At 35.8% G+C, this 17,289-nt stretch overlaps 1 protein-coding gene across 1 annotated transcript in view; it reads right to left on the bottom strand.

Annotated features, from left to right (window-relative positions):
- C10H14orf39 (chromosome 10 C14orf39 homolog) overlaps window positions 1-13,579 on the bottom strand; it is a 42,952-nt gene extending 29,373 nt beyond the window's left edge. The window contains exons 1-9 of the mRNA XM_057783413.1: window positions 13,531-13,579; window positions 13,387-13,443; window positions 11,885-12,011; window positions 9,529-9,618; window positions 5,766-5,953; window positions 5,635-5,677; window positions 3,902-4,022; window positions 2,632-2,720; window positions 322-446 (exon numbers count right to left, since the gene is read on the bottom strand). Of these exons, the coding sequence (XP_057639396.1) occupies window positions 322-446; window positions 2,632-2,720; window positions 3,902-4,022; window positions 5,635-5,677; window positions 5,766-5,953; window positions 9,529-9,618; window positions 11,885-12,011; window positions 13,387-13,443; window positions 13,531-13,579 (889 nt within the window). The remainder of the gene's footprint in view (window positions 1-321; window positions 447-2,631; window positions 2,721-3,901; window positions 4,023-5,634; window positions 5,678-5,765; window positions 5,954-9,528; window positions 9,619-11,884; window positions 12,012-13,386; window positions 13,444-13,530) is intronic.
- Between the last annotated feature and the right edge of the window lie 3,710 nt (window positions 13,580-17,289).

Here is a 17,289-nt window from a genome sequence, read left to right as displayed (position 1 = left end):
TGATTTAAACATTTCAACGACCATCACTATATTACAAACTGTCCCTTTAGTATAGAGCTAATCATCCTCGTCTGACATTCGTGCTACCAGACTATAACACTTTTAAAAAGCATTACACAAATGATTTCCTTTCCAAAAATGAAAAGATATGTGTACAAGTCATATGCTGTTGGCTCTCAAGAAGAGTTAAAATGTTACTTTCCCATGCCTATACATTTTCAGTATTGTTTGTCATTGCTTACACCAAGTGATAACTAAAATTACTTTTTATTTTCTGTCAAGTAAAAAATGAGGTTTCTAAATGATAAACAAATTCTGTACCTTTAACTCTTGGTTCTGAAGAATGCATCTTTATTAGTCTTACAAATTTCTGAGACTCACAAGGTGATAGTAACTGGCTACTCTGAGACGATCTGTTCAATACGTGCTCATCTTTTTCAAAAATTCTGAAGAGAAAAGTTTACATTCACTATTAGCTAAGTAAAAATTAAATTTAAGTATCCAGAAGGGATACTTCAATATTCTACAGTTAAAACTCTTCATTTTTGCAAATCATGATACTGGTTTTGCAGAGCACTTAACAGATTTTATCACAGAATTAAATTACTTGGTAATAGTATAATTAATAATAATAATAATAGTATAATTAATAATAATAATAATGCCAGAACTGTCCTGATTAAGTACAATGCTCTTCTCAGTGTACTACATTCTTCCTCTTAAACACAAACATTTTTTAAAAGACCAAAACCATTTTATACACTTTCACTATAAATTAAATAGATTTCAGAGTACTTCAAATTTTAAAAAGATTTATTTAGAAACAAATCAACTATCATGAATACAAAAATTAGTAAAGCAATACAATATTATAGCCATAAATGTGTCTTTTAACCTTTTTTCTGTAAGAATAACTTTACTTAATTTTTCTAAATCAAGTAAGTATAAACACTATCAAAAATATATCATTCTCCTTTCGTGAATAGAAGATATAGTCTATGGCCCCTAACCCTCAATGACTGCTTAAACAACAACTAGTACCAAAGCTTACATATTTTCTTATACATAGTAGCATACACATTCTTAATGTCTTTTCCATCTTAACTAAGAAATTATTGTACTCTGTAGGTATAACTTCTGCATTAAAGTATGAGAATAAAAGTGGTATTTATTTCTTCCTTCTTCAGAGTTTCACAAATAAATTTGATATCATAAATCTTAACAACCAAAGTATATTGTTGTTTTCATCCCTTAAGTTGAAACTATCACTTAAAGAAAACACTTAATAGTCTCTCTCTGACATATCACAATTGCCAGCATTGCTACTCTTCTATGTAGGAGCCAATTTAAATATAAAGGTTATCCTTGACATAAACACAGGATACCACCACAGTTGATTTGATAACTGAGATGGATACTAAACAATCAACAGGCAGTAGTGCATCTAACACTGATTCACTGGACAAAGGAATGATTCACAATTTAGGTGGAAAGGAGCAACATGGCATGAGACTTCATCATTCTATTCAGAATGGTGTTCAATTTGTTTATTCCTGGAATGTCCCATTTAATATTTTTAAATCACGATTGGGCATGAGTAACTGAAACTATGGAAAGCAAAAACATGAGTAGTAAAGTAAGTATATAGTGAATAAAAACCACTAATTATATAAGTTCCTCTTAATATAAAACATTTTTATAATATTATATTGAAGTGTACACAAAATAAAATTCTATATATTTGCAAATACATAGAATATATAAATTAATATATAAATACATAAAATTAATGACAAACTGAAAGAGGTAATAAGTAATATGTAGGAGTGGCGGCATCAATATAACAGTGCCAAAGAAGTAGGATCATGGAAATTAACTCAGGAGGAGAGAATGCTGGAAATATATTAGGATAAATGTAATAGAGTCCAAGGAGTGAAATTTAAGAACTAAAATAGGCTATGTGCCTTTTTCTTCAAAAAGAAGAAAGTTGATTAGAAACAGCATCAATAAGTAATACAAGTATTTTCCTCTCTTATAGTAACAGGTAAAATCATTGTGTTTTTTATGCCTCATTGATCCTTGTATTATCTCCACAAGTATCAATAAAATACACGATGATGCAGATTCAGAAGAATTTGGAATCTCGTCTTCACTCTTTAAGGTAAGGAAGAACTAGTAAAGCTGGTAACAAGTTTTAAAAAAGGGTAAAAACACTGCTTCTCTATTGTGTAACTGTTGCAGTCCTACCAAAGAAGCTGGATAAACTTTTTGTATATTGACAGGTTATAGAACAGATGAACCTGAGAGGCAGAGGCAGGCAGATCTTTGTGTGTTCGAGGCCAGCCTAATCCACAAAGCAAGTTCCAGGACAGTCTGGGCTGTTATAGAGAAACCTTGTCTCAAACAACAACAAAAAGAACAGATGTGGTGCTCTTACCCTATTTCTTGTTGTATGCTATGTTTGGTCTTCCTAAACAACAAGCAGTTTTGGATATTAGTTCATAATAGTTACAGAAATAATGATTTCATAAAATTAACAGAAAAATTGCTTGCATAAAATAATATCAGATACAGACTCAAAATTTTAGCTGTAGAATTCATATTAAATTCAGTTTTAAAGTTTACCTATACATTTCTTTAATTTCTTTTCTCTTTTCTGTATTTTTATTCTTTTCTTCTAGTGCTTCTGAAAAATTCTTACTTTCAAAAAGTCTTGCAATCTGCTAAAAACAAAAATGAGAAAAACAAAATAATTAGCTTCATGACGGCTCATACTTGCAATTCTTAGAACTTGGAATACTATGGTAGCAGCACTGCCTGGAATTTAAAGAGAGAAAATTTAGTGGGCAAGAAGTCTGTCCTGAAAGCATATGGATCTTAGTTCAGATCCCCAGTGCCCACATACAAGCTAGGTACAAGGGGAGGTAGAGGTAGAGAGGTAGAGAGGTAGAGAGGTAGAGAGGGGGAGAGAGAGAGAGAGAGAGAGAGAGAGAGAGAGAGAGAGAGAGAGAGAGAGAGAGAGAGAGAGAGAGAGAGAGCGAGCGAGCCTTCAGTGCAGTCAGACATAAATACTTTTCTTAACTAATAAATATACTTTGGGTTTTTTGTTTGTTTGTTTTTCCCCTAGAAACTCAGATTTGTACTTTTGGTAGTATTTAGTGAAAACTGCTGTGTCGTGGATGGAGAAATGGCTAATGATTAAGCGCACCGGCTGCTCTTCCAGGGGACTTAGGTTCAGTTTCCAGCATTTATATGATGGCTCACAATCACCCAAACTCCAGTTCTAGGGAATCTGATGCCTTTTTTTACCTCCACAGGCACCAGGCCTGCATGTAGTGCACATATATGTAGAAAAAAATATTCATACAAATAAAATAAATAAATCTAAATTAATTAAGAAAATCAACAACTCAAGGGATGATACAGAAATGTATTACAGAAAAATTCTAAAAACTATTTTTATCCTAGATTTTTAAATGTTATAAACTATAATTGTAAGTTTTTCCAAATCACTCAACTATTTACTATTTTGTTTTCTCTTTCAAAGACACTGTTGTTCTTTAAATTCTGGCTGAGGGTGCACCCAGTAATGCAATTGTCTAACAAGCACTGGCGCCTAGGTTTGACCCTTCACCGAAAAAAAGAAATCAATTCTTATAACTAAGTTACATCCTGTTCTCTCTTCATCTTCTTTCCTCATACCTCAAAGAAATCCAAACTATTCCCCCAAACTAAGAGTTACATAAGTTCAGAACCTGAAATATATTTTGGCTTCACTAAGACAAATAAATTGGCCTCTCTCTATATTTAAACTGTCTTTTAAAAACTGCTCTTCTAAGACTGTAGACTAATATTATCATCATATTTATACATTAACAATATATTAAAATATGATATATACCTTATTTAAAGAATTAATTTCTATTTCCATATCATTTGCTTCTTTCTCCAATTCAAGTGATCTCTTGGTAAAATTGTTGGCACATTTAAGAATGTCTTGTGTTTTATATCTCAAATTAACTCTTTTTATGTTAAGGAACAGGCACAAATAAATTTTACATTTATTATATAATTAATATATACTATTTATATGTATTTTCCACAAAATTGATAATTAGTATCTGAAAAGACAGGTAATGCTAATACAAATAGTTTACCTATAGTATATTAATGAACTTAAAATTTACATTCTATCAAGAATACTTGTTGGGGTTTTTTTTCTTTCAATGAAATATTTTTACAAGGTACAATTCTCTTCTTTTTCTATGCAAGTTAATTATGTCACTTGGCATAACTAATAAAATATAATCAATTCAAATTTAATTTAACATAAGTTTCTATCATTTATTTATTCCAAAGCCAACATTAAAAACCCATTCAAATTTCCCTTTTCTTTTTTTTTTTTTTTTTTTGGTTTTTCGAGACAGGGTTTCTCTGTAGCTTTGGTGCCTGTCCTGGAACTAGCCCTTTTCTTTATCCATAATGTTCATCAGTGTATCCTGTATAACTGAAAAGAGCTCCCCATCTGGTCTTCCTGCTTGAAATAGTTTATACCTACAGAGTATTTCCCAGCTATTAACATAGTTTATTAAGTTACTGTATAATCCACTTAGGAAAACTAGAACTAATTATAATAATAAACCATGAATAAAACTCTTAGGAAACTTTTTAAATCCTTTCCTATCTTGCCTTATACATGATTTGTATGCTACAACCAAAACTTCAAGTGAATAGTCTATCAAGTGTTACTACCAAAAGTGTCTATTTAAAAATTTACATATAAAAACTTAAACCCTAATTCTTCAATTCTTCCTACCTCCATCTATCTCTTTGTCATTCAAACTTTGTATGTCCTCCAAAATCATACTCAACCCCTTAAACTCAGCTGCATCTTAAATTTACCAAGTTCTGATCCTTCCCACCGAGAATTTAATGCACAGCAAATAAAAAACTAAAACAGTCTAAAACCAAAACATGGAGAAAGCAAGTAGTAGAGGCATTAAAACAATGGCTTTGGAATGGGAACAAAACAGAATGCATGGATAAAAAAGACAGCACAGTGGAATTATAATCCGATAAAACAGCATATAAAGGATTCTAAGGGTTTAGAGAAGATTAAAGTTTTAAGCTCATCATCACAGATCTTTTTGACAAACAGGTGAGACTTAAACTATTTAAGAATTACTTAACTATCTATTATAGTGGTATTTATCAGATTTATTTATGTCTATTTCCCATGCTAAACTCAAGTTCTTTTCAAGGGAGTTCTGTAATTGCAGCATTTCCCAGCACAAGACAGCTACCCAACACATTTCAAAATGAGTAATTATGACTCACTTTCTTACTATCTTCTGTCCTAAAGCGAAATTAAAAATCAATTAATCTGGAACTTTTTAAAAGACAGAGAAAGATAACATTCTTCATTTGGTTGCTATTTTAAAGCCAGATGCACATACTATTTTATTTTCTCTTAAGTTATTTGCTTTTGATCACATGGGTATATAAGGAAACTAACTCCAGAAGATTTTTAAAGTGATTTTTAAAATTTGACTTAAACTGAAAAAACAAACCAACAATTAATAACAGAAATTATACTTATCTAATAAAATTATAAGTGAAATCTGCTTTGGATACATGTGTAATGTCCATTTAGTAAGTGATGAGAATGGAGCAGGAACTGCAAAACAAATTTGTAGTTGAGAATTATATTCTTTTCATTGTAAAAATGCAGTAACTAGAGCAATATATAATAAAACTGTTAATACCTAGAAGTTCCATAAGAATAGTTTCATAATGTTTTAGTTGTTCAGTACATGCCAACACTCTGTTTTGAAGTTCTTCGTGTTCTTTTTTCTTCTCATAATATTTACATGAAAAACGTGTTTCTGAGTATTTTAGTTGGTATTGTTTCAAAACATCTTCATACTGACATATATATCCATGATACATTTTTCTGTTAAAAGTAAAAGAAATTATATAGAAATCTAAAAACTTATCAAATATCATTTATTAAAGTCTATTCCATTAAGCATAAATGGCAATCATTTACTTATCTTTATTTCCCTGGATATTCTGTCTTTCAAGCTCTCTTTAACTCCTCCACCATACTTCTGTTTTATTACCTGAGTTATTCATGCACTCCTTAATCCTCTTCAATTACCATCCATTCTCATCATTTTAATAACATTATTTGAGAATTTTATGCAATGCATTTTGATCATATTCACGCTGAATTCCTCACAAGTCCATTTCCACCGTCCCACCAACCCCAACGTTGTGTCTTCTTTTTGTTAATTATTGATCCAATTGGTACTGTCCATAGATTTCTGGCTGTGCAGCCATCCACTGGAGCATGGTCAACCTACCAGAAGCTACATGTTTAAAGAGAACTGACTCTCTATACCCAGAGAAGCCATCAACTATCCATAATTCCTCAGCAGTGGGTGGGGCTCATAAACCTCCTTCTGATTCCATGCTAGAAAGCTGTCTTGATAGTGTGCAGACAACCAGAGCTATTATTAATAACTGTGGCAATCCGGTCTTGTCCAGAAGACACTATTACTAAACTCTGTCCTCTTTAACAAGATATGAAAGTTGAGCCTCTAAATAAGCTTTTTCCAAATTGTGTATTTGCTAATTAATCACTTATCACTTGGAGTAACTTGGGAAAACAGTAAAAGGGAATAGAGAAATACTTTTAAGAAAGCTAACATACCATATGAAATTAGCATCCATCCATCTTGTTCACAACACATATTTATTACCAAACATATGCCATATAGTAATCCCAGAAGACCACATAACTTCCTAAGTGATGATCAAGAAAAGTCATCATTATCTATCAAGTAGTAGCAATATTAGTTTTCATGAATGCCTTAGGCAGGAATAGGAGATTAGAAGCAAGCAACTGGTAGAATGAGACTAGAGAATTTAAAGTATGAAGCAAGGGTGGGCTATATACCAAGTTGAAAGCTAGTTGAGAATACATAGTGAAACCATGTCTGAAAAGTGAGGTAGAAAAGAAAGATAGAATGGCTGGTGCACTATTTCATTTCCTTTTTTTAAATGTCTGATACTGAGTCATCAATTCAAATTATCTGTATGATTGGTTTAGAAAACAACTGCTTCCACTTAAATACCTCTGTTTAGCTTGAAAGGTTATCTAGAATAAACGCTATTTTTAAAAGACACATATTTGGATTGATTTGCTTTAGCTTCTCATTGAAACATTTTTTCTTTAAAAATTATATATTTGTATGTGTGAATGTATACATATATACACACACACACATATAGAGAGGGGGGGCTAGAGAGATGGCTCAGCAATTAGGAGCACTTAACAACTCTATAATTGCAACTTCAAAGGAGCTGATGTCTTCTTCTGACCTCCAGAGACATTGGGTACACTTGTAGTACACAGACATACATGCAGGCAAAAAAACAAAAAAACAAAAACAAAAACAAAAACAAACCCACACATATTAAATAAATTAAACATTTTAAAAAATCTTAAATGACCATGAATTACATTTAAATGATATAAGCACACATGCATGTGCATGCACACATACAAAATTCTAATTACTCTATTCTTCATTTCCTCTTTTTGAAGACCCAGGAAAGAAATTTGTTTGAAGCTTCAGGAAAAGTTACTCATCTTAGGCAACTGAACTGTTTTTTACACGAACAGTTTGAGTCCCAACCTGATGATATTTCTACATTGCCTTGACCATTAGGAATTTCAAAGTCTAATCTGCACCCATACTAAATAAAATATATAGGGCCACCTGTGTAAATTTCTAACTCAGTTAAAGGTTTCCTACATTATTGCTTTGGAATATTATTTAAAGGTATGTTATGTTTGTTTATGCTGTGGAACATTTGTTTAATGATGCAAAGATGTACTGCATTCTTTTATGGTGCATTTGTTTAACTCTATGAAGCTGTGTAACTTTGCCTGCCTAAAACACCTGACTGGTCTAATAAAGAGCTGAATGGCCAGTAGCTAGGTAAGCAAAAGAAGGATAGGTGGACTGGCAGACAGAGAGAATAAATTGAAGGAGAAAAAGAGGTACTGGGAAGCAAGAGAGGATTGAGGAGCAAGAAAAGGAGGAGGACATCAGGGGCCAGCCACCCAGCAAGCCATGTAGTAGAAAGTAAAGAAGGTATACAAAAATAGAGAAAGATAAAAGCCTAGAGGCAAAAGGTAGATGGGATAATTTAGATGGTATACTCCAGCTTCCTCCTTGTCTTAGTTACTTTTCTATTGCAGTGAAGAGACAACATAACCAAGGCAACTTATAGAAGAGTTTATAGGGGGATGACAGTTCCAGAAGGTTAGAGTCCATGACGACAGAGACGACAGAGACGACAAAGACGACGACGACGACGACGACGACGAAGAAGAAGAAGAAGAAGAAGAAGAAGAAGAAGAAGAAGAAGAAGAAGAAGAAGAAGAAGAAGAAGAAGAAGAAGAAGAAGAAGAAGAAGGGAGGGAGAACGAGAGCTGACTGGGAATGGCATAGGCTTTTGAAAACTTAAAGCCCACCCCTAGTGACATACCTCCTTCAACAAGGTCACAGTTCTCCATCTTTCCCAAACAGTCCACCAAGTATTCAAACATATGAGCCCGTGAGCCATTCTCATTCAAACTATCATGCTCCTGGTTTTGCTCCATACATTTCCTTAAGACATCTTACCCATTTTCATGATTTCTAATGATAGAAACTCCAAATATATAACTTTCATCCCTACTTCTTTTAGGGTTCATCTTTGAAAATAAAGTATTACAGGTTTTTTATATGTAGAACCTAGATTTAATCTGTATGTGTATTTTTATATAAAGGTGTGTGTGTGGCTAACAAAACTAGAAAGGGGAGGAAGAAGTGAGAGAAAAGGAAGAGAGGTGGGAAATAGCAATGACTTTACAAAGTAGGAGGGGGGCTAACTAGTGAAGTGGGGAGGGAGCACAGGGTGGATTAATGAGGGAAGGAAGCAAATGAGAGCAAGGAATGACGCATATGTGTAAACACGCCATGACAGATACCGTTATTTTGTATGCTAACCTAAATTTTTTTCAAAATTCTTGCATGTGTATTTTAAAATTAAAGTATTTAAATACATTTAAAAGTATTGCTTCCACCCAAATTTCGTTACTGTAATTTCCAAAAAAGTCAATATCCCCAAATTTTCATGAGCTAGCTCTACATGTATTTCTTTACATGGTTTCCTATAAGAATCACTGAATAATTCTGCTACAATAGTTGCTTCTGATAAATAGTTTATATCTGAGGCGGTAGCTGAAGACACACAAAATACAGATTTACAATAAATAAAGACCTACAATGGAACACAGCATTCGTTTACTTAAAACCCTCAGAATACAAACTTGCTCCATTTTTCAATTACCATTCTTACTAATACTAGTTATTAGTAATTATATAATTAATTAATAAATATAAGCCCTGACAATACTAATTTATGGAACTGATATATTTAATATATTATATATAAATGTATATACTGTACTTGTCTTTTTCATTGGTTTCTTGATAAACAGTAAGTTGATCTTGTATATAATCTTCATGTTTATGAAAAACATCACATGCTGGCTTCCAGCTATGAAAAAAATTATAGTTGTGATTACCATCTCAAAGTGATAAATGAATATAATGGGATGGCTATAGGAACAAAAAAGAATGTAATCATTTAAAGAACAATGAATCTCCAAAAACAAAAAAACAAAGGCCAGGTGGTAGTGGCACACGCCTTTAATCCCAGCACTCAGGAGGCAGAAGCAGGCAGAATTTTGTGAGTTCGAGACCAGTCTTGTCTACAAGAGCTAGTTCCAGGACATGCTCCAAAGCCACAGAGAAACCCTATCTCGAAAAAACAAAAAACAAAAACAAAAAACAAAGGAAAAAATCTAAAATTACTGAATACCATGGCACCTCTGTTCTAAGTAGTACATGAAATTTTCTGTTTTCTTATATTTTTTTAACTTCAAACTTAAGCGTGTTCATTCTGTAAGTACAGAAAAGTTATATAGAAAAATAACTATCTACATTCTCCCCCCCTCCTTTTTTTTTTTTTTAGTTTTTTCTGAGACAGGGTTTCTCTGTATAACAGCCCTGACTGTCCTGGAATTTGCTCTGTAGACCAGACTGGCCTCAACTGAGAGATCTACATGTCTCTGCCTCCCGAGTGCTGGGATTAAAGGCCTGCAGCACCAGTATCTGCATTCTTAATATTAAGTAACTAGTATTACTACTTTAATAAGTTATCTCCAGATTTTACTACCATTTTAAGAATAGTGAGGTCATAATCACACATAACTTATCCTCTTTTATCATTTGCTGAGCAGAACTTATACTTAAACATTTATTTGTCTATATTTCTGATCAATTCTTAGAAAATTTTCTCCAGAATAGAGGTTCAAAGATTACATATACATATATTCTGTGCATTTAAAAATGCTCACACTAATCACTAAGGAAATATTCACTACAAACATTTTGATATACTATCTTTGGATCTTCTTAATTTTGGAAATACAGATATATAATTATTAGTTGGGTTCATACTATGAAGGATGTTTTATTATTGCTTTGTTCTATTTCTAATGTACTTTTAACTTCTTTCCATATCAAACATTCATGTCATAATTCTATTGACTGTTGAGTAATAAGTATACACCTAAATTAATGAGACTACCTAATGTTGGATATTGGCAGTTATATATAGTTTTCCTACAGCTAAACCTTAAATAAGAAATGCAACTTAATTGCAACCAAGTAAGATATGAGTGAATAAATCCAAAGACATATTTCTTTTTTTTTTTTTTTTTGGTTTTTCGAGACAGGGTTTCTCTGTGGTTTTGGAGCCTGTCCTGGAACTAGCTCTTGTAGACCAGGCTGGTCTCGAACTCACAGAGATCCGCCTGCCTCTGCCTCCCAAGTGCTGGGATTAAAGGTGTGCGCCACCACCGCCCGGCTAAAGACATATTTCTTAAAAGAAGTTTTTATCTTGAAAATTTTTAAATTGATTTTTTTTTTAATGTATGGGTGTTTTGCCTTCATGTTGGTTTATGCACCAAATCAATCTAAGGCCAGAGAAGGTATTGGAACCCCTGGGACTAGAGTTACAGCCTGTTGTGAGCCACTATATGAGGGCTGGAAATCACCTCTGGGCCTCTGCAAGAGCAGTGAGTGCTCTTAACTCTGAGCCATCTCTTCAGTCCCTAGCTTAAATTTTTACAGAAATCTAAGACCTTGAAAAGTCAAAGATCAATAGCAATTTTACGTACCAAGCTTACACCCAAAATCATTTATTTGTTTATTTGTAAGCAGAATCTTATATCTCAACTTGGCCTGGGAATCTATGTAACTAAGGACAAACTTGAATTTCTGATTCTTCTGCCTCTATCTCTCAAGTGCTAGTATATAAGCATGTGCCAACACTCAATTTACAAAATTCTGTTTAGACTAAGTATTAGTGAGATTATAATAACTCTTATTTCTGATTTTCTGTGGAATCTTCTGTAAGTCCTTCTGTAGTTGCATATAACTAGACAATTTAATTATTTTGCTAATATGGAAACTAACTTGGGAGTTTGGCTTTAGTTCAGTGTGAGGGAAGAATATACAAGGCCTTGGGTTCAATGCCCAGTGGGAAAAAGGGAGGGAAAAGAGAACGAAGAAGGAAGACAAGGGAAGGAAGGGAGAGAAGGGGGACAGAGAATACACTGTTACTTTAAAATAGGATTTTTCTCTATGGTTGTCAAAAAAAGTCCTTGCACATGTTAGGCAAGTGCCCTACCATTGAGCTATACTCCCAACTCAACATTTCTGTAATAAATGGAAGTTCATTTCTGTCAAATACTTACTTACTATAGCAGTCTTTCATTTCTTTACTATGTTTACAGTAATAAGCAATTTCCTCATCTGTTTTGTTTATAGCTTCACATATATTAGAAACATTTGCTTTGTTTTCTTTAATACTTTCAAGGCATTCTGAAAAAGAATATGTTTGTTTTATTTACCTAGAAATCATAAATTCAAAATAAACAAACATACAAGAAAAACAAAAGTATATGGAAACTTACCTAAAAGAAGGAAAATCAGAAAATGGAAAGAAAGCAAGACTTGAGAGAGACAGGCATCTATACTAAAAATCAAGAGAACTAGAACAGGTCTAGTCCTAGAACCAGAAGCTAAGAAGGACATAACACTAAAGAAAAACAAATGGCCCTGCCCCCCATCTTTTACAATGAAGGGCTAGATTAGATGGCATTTAAAGCTATAAATGCTTTAAATGAAACATGTAAACATTTATTCATTAATGATACTATCAAAGGCTTTCATTTTTGATAAATGTTAAATTTCATCCACTGCACATCAATTGTTAATACATCAACAACGCTTATTACTCGTGATTAAATAAATGATAAAAAGATACAATTTTAATTGGGATAATTTTTTTAAACTTATGTGTATGAGTATTTTGCCTGACTGTATACACGTGGCTATGTGCATGCCTAGTGTCCACTGAAGACTGGAAAAGGTCGAGACTCCCTGAAACTAAAGTTACAAGAAGCTGTGAATCAGTGTGGGTGCTGGGAACGGACCCCGAGTCTATCACAAAAGCAACAAGTGCTTTTAACTACTGAACCATCTCTCCAGTCCTGAAATAATCAATATTCCATTTTTTATTGCAGAAAAGATAATAAAATTTTTTAGAATACTAAGAAATTGGGCTGGAGAGATGGCTCAGAGGTTAAGAGCATTGTCTGCTCTTCCAAAGGTCCTGAGTTCAATTCCCAGCAACCACATGGTGGCTCACAACCATCTGTAATGGGGTCTGGTGCCCTCTTCTGGCCTGCAGGTGTACACACAGACAGAATATTGTATATATAATAAATAAATAAATATTTTTTTAAAAAAGAATACTAAGGAATTAACAGTTATGTTTTCAAAACTAAATAGAATTAAACTATCTTAAAAATTAAAAGCATTGCATTTATTTACTTAATTCTGATATTTTACTTATTATTTTTTTCAAAATCATTCTTCCTGAAAGCATGCCATTTATCAACCTATGGTTTTTTTGATATTTCAAGAGAAAAAAATTCAAATATTTGAAATTACCTTGTTATTTGAAGGGGAAAAATGCTGTATATAAGGGATTATTTCTGAGACATTCTTAACAAAATGTTGAGTACAAACATTTATCATTGCCAACACTTGTCATAACTATTACCCCTAAGATATACAGCTCATTGTTACTCAAAAAAAAGATCTCTCCCACACACAAACAACTATAGGTTGCTCTAAGCAGTGTAACTATAAAATAAAAATGAAAATATTTATTTCATACAAAACTACTTACTATTAATTCTTTGAATCATAGCTTCTTTAGTACTTTTGTCTTGTTCATACTGGAAAACTAAAATAAACACTTCTTTTGTAATTTGACTTCATGGTTAAATGTCAAATGTTAATACAAAAGGCTTTATTTTCATTTTATACCTACCAAATTCTAACAAAAGCCTGTCCAAACTGACAAACAGGCTGTCTGTCATCTTGGATCCTGGGCAAAATAAATAACAAAACTTTCAGAAACCTTACATAAAATATCATATATAAAGTAACCTTTCAGCCGGGCGGTGGTGGCGCACGCCTTTAATCCCAGCACTCGGGAGGCAGAGGCAGGCGGATTTCTGTGAGTTCGAGACCAGCCTAGTCTACAGAGCTAGTTCCAGGACAGGCTCCAAAGCCACAGAGAAACCCTGTCTCGAAAAACCCCCCAAAAAAATAAATAAAAAAAATAAAAATAAAATAAAAAAAAATAAAGTAACCTTTCAAATATAGCAGTCTGTAAACCAGGCTGGCCTTGAACTCACAGAGATTCCCCTGCCTCTGCCTCCCACGTGCTGGGATTAAAGGCGTGCGCCACCACTGCCTAGCAAATACAACATTCTTACAAGAAAAATATAGGTGGGTTAAAACATGGGGAGGAGAGAGCCTCTTCTAGGTGAGGGCTGAATTCATAGCCAGCGCTTCCAGAGTTCTAATGATCAAATGAATGGGCCTTTGACAGGCGCTGCAAGGAAATTGTCCTTGTGGTAGTCTGTGCTGGGTATGGCGGGAAGTCTTTGAATACTAGAACCCACAGACCTCCAGACAACTTGACCTAGACTTTAAAACTTCTGTAACAACTGTAAGGGGCGGGGACCGGTGTGGATTCTTTTTTTTTATTATTATTATTTTTTAATTAAAATTTCCACCTGCTCCCCGTTTCCCATTTCCCTCCCCTCCTCCCAAATATTGCCCCCTCCCCCCACTCCCGTCCCCCTATCCCCACTCCTCTTCTCCTCCCCCCACACCATTCCCCCTCAAATCCTTCACAGGACTGGACCTTAGAGAGACGGGGCGATGTGCCGCATCTGCATTCGCCACCACGGCTCTTTCTTTTCCTTAAGGTTTTCCACAGTTTTTGGTCCTAGACCCGCCCCCGGCCGGCTTCGCATCCCCGGCTCCCGCATTTATGGCGGGAACGCGTTCACGGATGACGACAGCCCCCATAGTCGCTCCCCTCAGCCCAGGCCGCGGTCCCTCAAAACCAGGCCCGAGCGCGTCCCAGGCGGGGTGTGCAGTCTGTGGGCCCCGTGCCATGCCCTCGCCGGCCCGCATCCGCCCGGCCCGGACCTTACACTTAACGGGCCCCTACGGGACCCCCGAATATCGCTCTTCGCGGGGTCCCCAACTCACGGTCCGGTCGACGACCTAACCCTCGGAGTCTAAGCCCTCTGGCGCTGGGCTTGGGAGACCCACAACCGCAAGGGTCACGTGGTCAGCCTCAAGTCTCGCGAGATCACGTTGGAGCAGAAGCCTTCTGGAGGTGGAGGCGTCAAAAGTCCCGGGATGGGTGCTAGGGTCAGAAATCAGCGCCAAAAAGAGTCCATGGCTTTCTGCTGACTAGCAGGGTTCTTTAAACGCCACCCAGTCCTTTAGTGGGAAAACGTCTTGGAAATCAGCAGGAAAATGAACCTTAACACACGGAGAAACTTGTATTCAAATATCCAGCTTGAATTCGGAATTTCTCAAAACTTCCTGGAAAGCAAATTTTAAGAGTTTTTCATTTGATTTAAAAAAAAATAAAAGAACTTTTTTTGTTTTTGTTTTTTTTAACTACTGTCCTTAGATGTAGGAAAACGCCCAGACCCTGATATTACCCCAAGCCCCAACCAAACTAGGGCCAAGAAACAACCCACTAATCCCTATGCTTCTCTCAAGATAAAGTCACAAAAAATTCTCACCAATCCCAGAAATCCTGCCTTCTGCTCAGCTCCCTCTTGTGTGAGGTTTGTTGTGTGGAGTGATTTCTTTCTTTCTTTCTTTCTTTTTTTTTGGGGGGGGGGAGGGTGGTCGTTTCGAGACAGGGTTTCTCTGTGGTTTTGGAGCCTGTCCTGGAACTAGCTCTTGTACACCAGGCTGGTCTCGAACTCACAGAGATCCGCCTGCCTCTGCCTCCCAAGTGCTGGGATTAAAGGCGTGCGCCACCCACCGCCCGGCGATTATTAGGAATTTTTCCTAACGAGAGCTCTCTGCCGACGCAAATTCCCAATCAAGTCAAATCAAAATAAGCCAAATTAAGAAATATCCAGGTTTAATGGGATTCCTGCGCTCTCTTGGGTTGCCCTGAGGGGGAACCAGGAGGAAGTAAAAGGGACCACATGTTTCTCTTTTGGGAGTTCATTTAAATACTCCATGGGAGTGGTCCTGACCCCCTACCCCGGCCTGCTGGGATTTGGAGTCCAGACCAATGTAACTCTTAGGCCTGGGGGCTGGGATAGATGAGACAGGCTGGGGCCCTACGCTCCCAATTTAACATTGATGGTCCCAGCAAATGTTTCACTTCTACAGATTCTTAACCCAAAATGTCACATAAATGACCCTGATAAAGCCTTCGCTTCTGAAACGTCTCCATCCAGGCTTCTACCATCTGCACTGTTCTCAACCATTCTTACTGTTACGATTAGAGCCATGGCCATAAGCATCCTGAGGGGGGAAAGGGGACTTATTTCATCCACAACTTAGAGTTCATCATAAAGGAAACTCAGAGCAGAAACTCAAACCAGAAGCCCCAAGACAGGAGCTGAAACACAAGCCACGGACGAATGCTGCTTACTTGCTTGCTCTTCAGCGCTTTGCTCAGCCTGTTTTCTTACACAACTCAGGACCACTTTCCTAGGAGTGGCACTGAACACATGATCTAGGCCTGCTCTCAGTAGTCTTTAGTCAAGAAACTCTCCCGCAGGTTTGCCTATAGGCCAATCTGATGGGGACATTCTCTCAATCGAGGTTTCCTCCTCTAAAATGGCCCTAACTGGTGTCGAGTTGGCACAAAAGTAACCAGCACAACCGTGACGCATTTCAATTCTCATCATTGCTTTTCCCACATAAGGAAACCCCAACATTTTACTGATGAGCACAAAAGAATACTTGAATAGGGTGCAAAGATGGCCCAGAAGTGAAGGGCACTTGCTGCTCTTGCAGAGGGCCCGGGGTTTGTTCCCAGCACCCACATCAGGTGCTCACAACCACTTATAACTCCAGTTCCAGAAGATCTGCCATCCTCTTGCGACCTCTGCAGGTGCTTGCATTCATGTGCTAATATACAGAAAAGCAGGCACATACATGTATGTGGCAGGAAAAATAAAAGGGAAAAGAATTTAATCATTTCAGCCATGCCAACGGGTACTCTCTTTTGATTCAAGTCCCCAGTTTTGAGATACGCAGGATTTTTTGTTTGTTTGTTTGTTTGTTTGTTTTTGCCTTTTTTGCATCTGGTTCTTTCCCATATGGTGAGATCTTAACGGGAGAGGCTTTGCTTGAATAATAGTTTTCACCCCTCTACTAAGAGGGGACAGGAAAGACCGAGTAACATAACAGAATTACAGCTGGTGATGGATTTCACCAAATCCAGAGAAGCAGCTCATTGTTATATGTTAAGGACATAAATTATGTTGAAGAGATAACTCAAAACTCTGCCCTAAGATCCTGACTCCTCCGTGATATATTAATAGAGATCAATTGCACGTATTATCATTTTAGAAAGGGTAGGGGGTTCTCATTCAACTCTCTGAAATAAAGTACAAGTGGACTGCAGTTTCTTCTTATATTTGTATCTTATTTTTAAACAGTCTATGTTTGAATAAAAAATGCAAAGAGAGATGATATCTTTTCTCAGTTATTTAATCTCATGACATAAATCTAATACCTCAGCTTT

Source organism: Chionomys nivalis, chromosome 10 (genome assembly GCF_950005125.1).
Source record: "Chionomys nivalis chromosome 10, mChiNiv1.1, whole genome shotgun sequence".
Taxonomy (NCBI): Eukaryota; Metazoa; Chordata; class Mammalia; order Rodentia; family Cricetidae; genus Chionomys; species Chionomys nivalis.
Note: the sequence above shows the minus strand (reverse complement) of the source record. Positions and strands in the feature narration are given on the sequence as shown.